At 42.2% G+C, this 11,338-nt stretch overlaps 1 protein-coding gene across 1 annotated transcript; it reads right to left on the reverse strand.

Moving 5' to 3' along the window:
* Nucleotides 1–5,262: 5,262 nt before the first annotated feature.
* LOC108925259 (uncharacterized) lies at nt 5,263–7,190 on the reverse strand. The gene is made up of 4 exons (XM_018737087.2): nt 6,851–7,190; nt 6,395–6,754; nt 5,426–5,542; nt 5,263–5,270 (listed from the first exon to the last, which is right to left on the reverse strand). The coding sequence occupies exons 1-4, from the start codon at nt 7,188–7,190 to the stop codon at nt 5,263–5,265; spliced, it is 825 nt and encodes a 274-aa protein (XP_018592603.2).
* Between the last annotated feature and the right edge of the window lie 4,148 nt (nt 7,191–11,338).

The raw sequence follows: 11,338 nt of genomic DNA on the forward strand, positions 1-11,338 counted from the left end.
TACCAGTTTAATTTCCTTGCCCCAGTGACAGTCATATTAAATATTTCTCAATTTCTATATCTAAGGTTGTCTGTTGGCACTCATTCCCCTTGCTAGCATCATGGAATAACTCTCATCCCTTGTCATAGTAGTGTGTCCACAATGTTGAACATGACTCTGAGATTGACGCATTTCATTTAATACTTACACATGTGATCTGTGGAATCAGTATTTTTTGTTTGGAACCTCAGCAAGGACTTTTAGACCATGGAAAACTTTGGCAAGTGACTAAATTCCCAGCATCACCGAAACAAAGTAATCCAAAAAACCAAGATCATGGTAAATAAGCTGGTGGCACATGGTGCACTTGATTATGCACTTGATTTTGAGTAATACTCACTGCTTAACATTTACATTTTTCATTTAGTAGATGCTTTTATATACAGACACATTGTACATGTCGAAGCAAACCTTATTTCATGCCTCCACCATACAAATCATGAGAAAAGGCCTTTAATATGTTCTAGTGTTAATGGTAGCAGAGCACTACAACTGTTTTGCCTTAATCAAATTGAATATAACTGTATAGTAACAGCATAGCATACTGATCTGAACCCTATTCCAAAAAGCACTGTAACAGTTTGATGACCTTAAGTTTAGACTACAGTGTCAAGACTGAAATCCCTGAGTGACATGCCCAGGTTGCAGGGTAGGGGTATGGTGAGGAGGAGTGATTTTACCCCATCTGTGGGAAATAATTGGCCTTATTTTACCTTATCTTCTCAACTCAGGAGTTTCCTATGGAAGCCGGACCTGAGAGAGTGAGGAAACGCAAACCTAAGACCCTAAAGTGTTGACGCCCTGCATCGAGCACATAACACGGCACAAACACAAGAAGAATGCACCCCTTCCCCGTTCACAGTTCCCCTTCACTGACGCACCGAACATGTGAATAAAGTCTTCTTCACCGACCTCATGTTTTCTGTGTATTTGTGCCACACCCTGCCTCCATGTGTTCATTCGAGTTACAGATTTACAAAGATATGAAAATGTTTCAGTTTGTATACTTCTAAAAAAAAGAAGGATCTTAAAGGATAGTATGATTAATACTAGAGGTTTCATGAGTGGTGATGGGGGAATGAGAAGAAAACCTGGGATTTGTTAGTGTGATAGCATGGTATATATTTGGTATCATGCAATAAACGTGTGTTTTGTGTGTTTGAGACAGGAAACAAGTATTGGTTAGAAATGTCACACAGGAGTGTCAAACAAGATGTGGGGGTTGACTATTCTGCATGTGAGGGACAAGACAAAGACCTGAGTAGAGAATTACAAGCAACTCCCATTAGAAACACCTCATATTACTATCTATTAGTTTGAACAAATAAAAGATAACGGCAGAGACTGTTTGGGGAGACAGTGTGGCAGTGTTTGAGCGTGCATTATTCTCCCCATGATCATTGTTCTTTATTGAGCTTTGTTCTTTATTGCATAGGGGTGCGGTGGCGCAGTGGGTTGGACCACAGTCCTGCTCTCCGGTGGGTCTGGGGTTCGAGTCCCGCTTGGGGTGCCTTGCGGCAGACTGGCGTCCCGTCCTGGGTGTGTCCCCTCCCCCTCCGGCCTTACGCCCTGTGTTGCTGGGTAGGCTCCGGTTCCCCGTGACCCCGTATGGGACAAGCGGTTCTGAAAGTGTGTGTGTGTGTGTGTGTGTGTGTGTGTGTGTGTGTGTGTGTGTGTGTGTGTGTGTGTGTGTGTGTGTGTGTGTGTGTGTGTGTGTGTGTGTGTGTGTTCTTTATTGCAAGAGGTTTTCTCCTGTGTTTGTGTTTGTGAAATTTCTACCACAAAAGATACAGGAGAACCCATAAGAGGTAATGACAGAGGTAAGGGGAGCAGAAAAGATGGAGAAGAGTAAGGGGCCTGGCCCTGTGGAACATCAGCTAAGAGAAACTGAAGACAGGGCATGGAGCCACATCAAATTACCTGGTAGAATCTATTCTATAGGCAAGACTCAAACCATTTCAGTGCTGATCCTTTCATCACAAGCTGTTATAGAGAGGAAGGTATGATCTAGTGGCTGACAGTGTCAGAAGTTGCAGGGAGGTTAAGAACAAGGAGGACCAAGGAAAGGGAGGCAGCTCTAGCTCACAGGAAATCTTCCAATAATGTATGGAGGGCAGTCCTGGTAGAATGGCACACCTTGAAACCAGACTTTTAACCATTAAGGAGATCATTCTGGGTGAGGAATACAGATAACTGGATTTAAGTTGCACTTTCAAGAGTTTTTGAATGAAAAGGAAGAAGAGACTTTCCTATAATTCTAGACTGACTGTGGATCCACAGGATGTGTCTTTAATGGTGGTGAGATGTGGTCAGCTTTAAGGGCAGATGAGAAGAAACCAGAAAGCAGTCAGGAATTCAGGACAGAGGAAAAAGGAAAGAAATATTGGTGGTGGAAATGGACAGCAAGAAAGGAAAAGGAATTGGATCGAGGGGAAGATTTTTGTCCTGTGTGAGAGTAGAAGGTCAATGATTTGCTTTTCTGACAAGACTTGAAATGGAGGCCATGAGTTTTGCTTAGCCAGCATGGATGGGGCTGGTGGATGTCTAAAGTGTCTGGTGATGGAGTTGACTTTGTCTCTAAAGAATGATGCAAAGTCATCAGCAGTGAAGGAGCAGGAAGGAAGAACTGGGACAAGAGAGGATGGGTGAAAAAGTGATGAAAGTTTTGGGGAATTATTTGCTTTGAATCGTAATTATTGACAAACTGAGGAAACGGCAAAGGAAAAGCACACGTAAGAGGACACAAGGACCACCTTATATACTGTTAAGCCTGACTTTTGCATTTTCAATATTTCTGTTCAGCAGCATGGTACACGGTTTGCTTCTGCTAGCATGGAGTGTATCAAATAACTATGGGCTGAAGGTTAGGGTAACGGGTAGGCTTAGGGTAAGAGTTAGGCTCAAGGGATGTGGTGGTCTTGAAATGAGAGGACAAAGAGAATCCACAGAGGAGGAAAGGGTTGAAAGAAGAACATTGGTGGTTTAATTTTTCCTGATAGTGTGAATTTTGTGAGCATACTGTTAGTTAGAGCTATATCAGTTTCAGCACATGTGTTGCCTCCATGATCCCATTCACGATCCCAGTTAAAGATTTTTCAGTGTGGTTGTGAATATTCTTACAGGGCTTTCAAAAAATACTCACTTCTCCTGAAGGTTAATTTTTTAAAAATTTTCACCTGTTTAAATTTGAAAGCATGGTAATAACAGTTTTCCGTTTCACTCTAAATTTGAGTGAATACTGCAAAATATTACATTTACAAAAGATTTCAGTGTACTTTTTCCTGATAGTATAGTTTGTCAGTACCTTTTGCATCCATGCCCATCCCCCCATTGTTTAAGTTGCTAGTTTGCTTTTTTTTTTTTTTTTTCCTGTTTCCTTTTACAGTGGCCAGACTGTGACCCATTTTATTTCAATTGCGGTGGTTTGTCTTGTTTCTACAATTATGTGAAGGAAAAGTACACCCATACAAATTGTCATTTCTGCTGCATGTCTGGTCACTGCTCAGAACACACATAACTCTGCATTACACATGACACAGTATGTTCAGGTTTTGAAATTTTTGCCCATTCTTGAATTGAAATTTACTTTAAACTTTACCAAATTACAAAGGTAGTGTTGGTGAACTGTTATTGCCCTGTGATATCACGGCAAAGCGATACTCAAGTGTTCAATTTGGCTTGACCATTTCAAAGCACTGAGCTTCTTATTTTAAACCCTTTCTTTTGATGGTGACAACCCCATAGCAGTGCTGTTTCCTATGTAGTAGGTTATGTTTGGTTTGCATCCGGTAAAACTGTTGTTTTAGGGGTCAAAGATAGTTTTAGTAAACCTCTAAGGCTTTAACCAGATGCTTTCAGGGTCTGTCACATAGTCTTATATTTGTCTTTTTCAAAGGTACTTTGCTTTCATCAGGTCTCCCAAAGAGGAACAACCAGTGTAACGCAGGAGAAATCTCAGGTCGTTTCTAGTCCGTGCTCTGCATTCTGGGAGAAGATTGTTCAGGGCTGATACACTTATGATAAAATAAAGATTACCTGAAAATAACCTTACATTCAATTTAATAACAATCCTAACTCATCTTGATAAAGAGCTGAATGTCACTATCTACCTGGTGAGCAGAATATGGAATATATATTTATGAATCCTTTTAACCAAGAAACAAAATCAAACTTTTAAAACTGCTTAAAATGTTGTATAGCTTTGAACTACCACACAAGAACTTTTCCATCCATATTTTGCACCTTTTCAATTCACAATAGTGGTAACAGACATATGGTGTTAATTGACAGTATAACACAAGCTGTAACCTGCACAAGTTATTAAGCAACAGTATATGTTTAAGCAGATATATTTTCAAAGCACACCTTTCAAGACATGTTACCTTAAAGCAAAGTGCTCAAACACATTTTAAACTGTGACCTTTCAATATGTGTGCAAACAACTGATAAAAACAGAAGCACATTCTCGTAACATACAAAAATTAATTAAAACCAGTATGAAAATTTCCAGTTAAAGTTTTACCACGACAGGATGTTGTGTTAGTCTGGTGTTACAAAATTAGTTTCCCAGTCAGTGTATCTGACATGTGAGTACACACTCTTGTCTTTCAACTCTTTCTTCTTTCTTCCACTTGTAGGTTCCACATCAGCAAAATGCAAGGCAGCATAATTCAAATCATTATTCTAGGGAAAAAAGGTTCACTGAGATATGTTTTCATCATTGTGAAAATGATATGTTATTGATTATAAATTATGGATTATGGAAAAGTAATTCTGTATTCAGAAATATTATATTTCATAACATTTACTTTTTCATTTACATTTACATGTATTCATTTAGGAGACTCTTCTTTCCAAAGCAACATACATTTTAGAGAAAAATATAACGTGTGCATTATATTAGCAGAAAGAGTGACATAGATGTGTAATTCTTAGGTACAGTTAATTTGCTTCTTTCCACATGGAGTTGCATAAAACTAAAGCTGTTACCCTTTCATATCTTTTTATCCATTAAACTCATAAGTACTCAACTGGTTTAGAAGTTTGAAATCTTTTAAATTGTGTCAGGTTACTTTTTTTACATACCTGAACTTTCGATACCTCCACACTCAAATCATCATGTTGAACTTGCTGTGAAATAAGTGCTGTAATAAGAAAGGTGAAAAACTTAAAATGATATTGAAAAGTGACAACCAACAACTATTTGCCTGTGGTCCTCCAATTTCAAAGTGCTGAAAAACATTGAAAACATAGTTGTGTATGTGACTTGGCATAGTAATACTCTCGTAAAACATAATGGCATTTTTGGCACTTATTCATGCCATTAAATTTATAGAAAAATTGAGCAATTAAGCAATGAATTGTACATTTTATATACAATATTTACCTGAACAATGTTCAGAGCATTTTTTCTTTCTGTTGCACACAAGAATGCAGAAGTTTCCAATCACGCACATGACTAGTGCTGTTCCCAAACCAAAGACCAGCACATTCATAGCAGGTTCTAAATAAAAGAAGGCAGTTAAGATAAACAGGAAATAACTTTCATTTAACGTCTTGAGCTCCGAATAAGTTTGACAGGTCTGTACAACAACAAGGTACTTCAAATTATTTAAGTAACATTATGGTAAGTACTTTGTGATTTCTTTTTAATAAATAGCATTGTTTGAGGAAGAGGGTAGCATAGCAGTACAGCTCCTGATGTGTTTGTTCAGACATGGGTTTGAGTTCATCATTGCCTGTGAGGAATTTGTATGTTCTGTGTCGCTGTGTGAGAAGAGCGCTCTGTAAAAATATATTAAGATGAAGTGAATTTCTTACTATCTGCTTTCCAGTTTCATTCCGCTGTTCAAACTTTGAAATTTCAGGCTGATGAGTAAATTTTATCTTTGATTTTAACATTTGTGTTTCAGTTCAACATGGGGCGCGGTGGCGCGGTGGAGCAGTGGGTTGGACCGAGTCCTGCTCAGCGGTGGGTCTGGGGTTTGAGTCCCATTTGGGGTGCCTTGCAACACACTGGCGCCCTGTCCTGGGTGTGTCCCCTCCCCCTCCAGCCCTATGCCCTGTGTTGCTGGGTTCGGCTCTGGCTCCTCGCAACCCCAAATGGGACAAGGGGTTCGGACGTAAGCTCCACTTAGGGTGTGCTATAAAATGCAAGCTAACTAAACAAAGTCTGAATATACTGAAAATCTTCTTCTTTGCATCATATGCATAATTATTTTCTTATTTTACAATTGTAACATATCATACAGGTACTGAATAGCTTAGTCGCGTAGTTTTCTTTAGTTCATTAAACATATGTTATCTGTTTTTTCAAAACTTCATGTTTTAATAAATGTGAATATGAATTTCTCACCTTTGATGCCCAGCTGTGTCCCATTTCCAAACAGTATGTCCCCGCATGTGAGCACAGCACAGTAGTAAATCCCAGCATCAGAGCGCCTGAGGTTCCTCTTGGGGAGGCTGTAGACACAGCTGTGTGTAGGAGACCCAGCCTCAGGGCTCTTCTCACACTCATCACTCCTGTTTCCATGGGTGTAAATGAGTCCCGGAAGGGATTCTCCTGAGCCGTGTCTGAACCAGTAAACACTGTGTTCTCCTGCAGAGGTCTCACTGTCTACTGTACACTGCAGAGTCACCGAGTCTCCTGGATGTACTGGGTCTGACACAGGCTGCTGCACCACAGTCCTGCTGCTGGACTGCTGTTCTTCAGAATCTGAATAATATTTGTGAAAAGCCTTAATAATTGTAAATGGCAGTAATTTAATCATTAAGCGTAATTAACAGATTAGTATGTGAAAACGTGTGTTACCCTTTATCCTCAGAAAGGTTCCAGCTCCAAATAAAATTCCACGATCCTTCAATATTCCACAGTAATATAAAGCTGAATCTGATGGCTCTGAACTCAAGATTATTAAATGATTGTTCCCCTGCTGAGCTTGCACTTTGTAACGCTTTGGGTTGAAGCTGTAAAGAACACCCAAGGCTAGATGAGACTTTAATATGACATGAGGCTCCTTTCCAAGGGTTTGTTTGTACCAAAAAATGTAATCTGTTTCGTCCTTTGAAAATGTACATGTCAATGTCACATTGCCTCTTGGTAGACCTTCCAGCAAAGGATTTCCTTGGAGAACACCATCAGTTTGTGTCATGTCTGAAAATGGCACAAAAAAAGACAAAACACTAATAAACCGTGAAAGGTATCATTTAAGTCAGTGATTTACGCTGAAAAAATGTCAACAACATTTAATCTTGGTTATTGCAATTTAAGGGAAATTCTGCAGTAACCAATTTGTAATAATGATTATAATTTACACTTACACACGTCACTGAAAAACACCAGAGCTGTAAAGAGTGTGAACATCTTGAGGTGCAGCATCAGTATCTTCTCGGAGGACTAGATCAGCACATGGACTGAAGTAAGTTTGTCAATGCATCAAAAAGGTCATGGAAAAAAAGGTGTGGCTAAACTGGCTGTTTTTTTGATTTGCTCCGCAAACACAAGATATTTTCCGTTCAAACCATGAAATACACTCTAAACGCTTTTCATTGGGGAAATATTTAATTTTATTGATAGTTTTAAATTAATTCAACCTTTTTATTTGTCTTTTCGTACCAAGTTCTGGTCTCTCTCCCTCCCTGGCTATCAATGGGTGACTTTGAAGAAGAAGAACAGAATACCACCCATCTTAATATGCACATGAACACAGCACAGATTGCCCTTCCTTTGACTCCTCACCACAGATGACCAATGTGGTGTAATGTGGCTTCCTGATTTCCACTTTAAGACTTCACAATCTATTACAATCTATGTTCTCAGTGCACCTGAGGTTTTCAGTTGTATAATTCAGTTTCAGACATTTTCAGCCTATGGCAGAATTGTGTGCTAACTTTTTTTTTTTTTATGTTTTTATTTAAAAAGTAAGTACAAAAAAAGACATTTTCCTTGAGGAAAAAGGGTCCTTGGACCAAGAACATAGTTTCCTTGTGTTTGCACCTATACCTCTTGGTGTGTGCTGGTGTTCCAATCAACATTCGTAATGAACTGTATTTGTGCATCCTTTCTTGCCCCATCTGAACCCAGAGTGCTGCACGGTATAATATTAAATATAAAAATCCCCACCACAATCTTACATTCTCAACACATTCATGCTTATTGTGCCTGTTACTTTACTACAGCCATTTTCTGGCTTCTAGATGTCATTTAAGTTCCAAACAAGTTAATAATGGCCTTAAGACTAAATAATTTTGAAATGTAACTTTTACACTTCAACCTGCTGTCATGTTTGTCAGGGTGATGTGGACCCAAGTGCAGTTGCATGGTGTTATTCTGTACAGGATTGGCAGGCAGAACGCATAGTCATTGTTGTAGCAAGTGTCACAGATAAGCAGACGTCAATAGAAGGAGAATCCAAAGCTGTCAACCACAAAATGAAGCCAAGGGACAGGGAGTGAAGAGAACGAGGAGACAGGGGGACAGGGGGACTGGGTTTGGGGAGGACAGGAACAGAGCAAGGTAGGAACAAGGAGAAGAAGGAAAAGAAGGTTACAGGAGAAATCTTAGAGGATAACAGCTGTGGGTGAGCAGGTGGCTCAATGAGGTTCTACGACCTGGTCGGTTTGGCATCGTCCTTTTATGCTCCGTCTCCTTGATCATCCACAGGTGCACTGAGTTGCGCCGAGGTCATGGGCGTGACACCTGATTATCAGAGTAAATTTACTATGTGCTAAAAATTTTCTTCAACTTAAGACAAAATTTCAACTTCAAGCATTTTGAAACATGGTGCTTTTGGTTCTTTTCATGAGGCAAGTAATATGCTGTTTTTTTTTCTTAACCGGAGCGGGAGCAAATTATTCTAGTGTTATGTCACCCTTAACAACACATGAGTGTCATGGCTCATTAACTGAAATTTCTGTAGTGAATATTTTTTACTTCCACTCACTTACATTGGCTTGATGTCTGCCACGTCAGCGCTACCGGCACAACGAGCTGCACCCGTGAACCAGTCAGGGCGGGAGCATAAGGCAACGACGAAACCAAGTTTGATGTAGAACCTTGTTCGCCTCGCGCCCAAGCTTCCCATGAGACACTACTGCTCCCTGCTCGGCTTTCCTGTGTACCAGTCCTTCGCCTTCCTCTCGACTCTCATTCCTGGATCATCCCCTTGAATGACGTTAGCCTATCGGTGACCCTCGCCTGTCTGAGACTACGATTTTGGATTTCCCTAATAAACTTCCTGTTCGCCTTGCACTTGGGTTTGTCATTTCTCGCCCGGACTCGGAACATGGCAGAAGGTTCCGCCTCTAATACGGACCCAGCTGAGCAGGAATGTTTTCAGCGAGGGCTTGATTGAACACACGCTCAGGAGGCTCACTGAAGGTTTCCAGGCTTTGGTGAGCGTGCTGCAAAAACAGGGACTACTCGCCTCCGACGAGCAGCCGCATTCGTGCTTCTCACGCAGCATCTGTTCAACAACACGCCACTCCAAATCCTCCGCCGCTGCAGCAGGACCCACGCCTGCTACCTCTGACACTCTATGACGGTAACCCCGCCCACTGCGCTGGTTGTATCATGCAATGTGAGCTTGTGTTCTCTAGCTTGCCGCATGTGTACGGTTCAGATCACAGCTGTATCACTCACCTGATCTCACTGCTCACGGACCGGGCACCGGATTGGGCAACGGTGGCATGGGAAACTTGTGTGCACAGTACGTATGACGATTTTAAGTCACGGTTTCTTGCTGTTTTTGTACTACCCCTGCCTGATGAAAGCGCAAGCGATAAACTTCTTAAAATTAGGCAAGGAGACCAATCCGTGGCCGATTATGCCATTGAATTCCGCACGCTGGCTGAACACAGTGGCTGGGGCAGCCCCGTGTTACTGGTATGTTTTAGGTGGGGGTTGAACACGTGCATACGTAAGGAGATGGTATTCCGAGGAAAAAAGTGGACCTTGGACCGGTTTATCGAGACAGCTGTTGCCCTAGACAATGCTGCGCGAGACAGGTAACCCCAGACCAGACTGCCCCCGGATAGAAACAGCCCCAGCCGTGGGGACCCAGAGCCGATGCAGGTGGGCCATGGCCGTCTTACCCCAGCAGAACGCCAGAGGAGAGTACAGGAACAGCTCTGCCTGTACTGTGGAACCCCGGGTCATCGCCAGCTTCAGTGCCCTGTGTGTCCAGTTAACCAGGTGAGTGGAACTCTCCACTGCAACCGTCTCACAGTACCCATTGTTTTATCTTGGGGCACGGGGGAGGTGGTGGCTCAGGCTATGGTTGACTCAGGAGCTCCGGGTAGTTTTATGGACACCACGTTTGACAAAATGCATAAAATCCCTCAAGTGAAGTGCCAGATGTGTCTGAGAATTAATGCCCTGGATGGACAGCCATTAGGAGGGGGTTATGTGGACACTCAAACTGGACCACTCCAAGTCACGGTGGGAGCGTGTCACCAGGAAACTATCCAATTTTACCTAATAAACTTGCCAGATGTCCCTGTCATTCTTGGCTTTCCCTGGTTGTCCCGCCATGACCCAGTGTTCCCCTGGAGTACTGGAGAATTTGTCTCCTGGGGAACCCAATGTGAGGAAACATGTCTGAAACTGCCATGCAGGGCCACTTCCATTGAAGGGGCCAACCACAATCAACAGATCCTCATTCCTCCAGAATATCTAGACCTGGCAGAGGTATTCAGTCAGACCCGAGCCGCGGAGCTGCCTTGGGACTGTGCGATCGACCTCCTTCCAGATACCACACCCCCACACAGCTGAATATATCCCTTGTCATGCCTTGAGCTTCAGGCTTTACAACAGTACATTTCTGAAGCCCTCGCTTCTGGTATCTATACGTCCTTCCACTTCACCTGCGTCTGCCGGGTTTTTCTTTATCGCAAAGAAAGATGGGGGTCTCCGCCCCTGTATCGACTACCGGGGTTTAAACAACATAACAATAAAGTACCCGCACCCCATGCCTTTGATCACGGTAGCCTTAGAACAAGTCCGTCACGCCCAGTGGCTCACGAAACTGGATCTTAGAAGTGCTTATAACCTTATCCGGATAAGAAAAGGGGACGAGTGGAAGACAGGCTTCAGCACCACCATGGAGCATTATGAGTATCAGGTCATGCCTTTTGGGATAGCAAACGCGCCTAGTGTCTTCCAGGCCTTTGTCAACCATGTTCTAGGGGACCTGGTAAATAATGTGATCCTTGTCAACTTAGATGACATCTTGATCTACTCTGCGGCCCTGGGACCCCACATCCAACTGGTCAGAAAGGTACTGCAAAGGTTGCACCAACA

Source organism: Scleropages formosus, chromosome 13 (genome assembly GCF_900964775.1).
Source record: "Scleropages formosus chromosome 13, fSclFor1.1, whole genome shotgun sequence".
NCBI classification, from domain to species: domain Eukaryota; kingdom Metazoa; phylum Chordata; class Actinopteri; order Osteoglossiformes; family Osteoglossidae; genus Scleropages; species Scleropages formosus.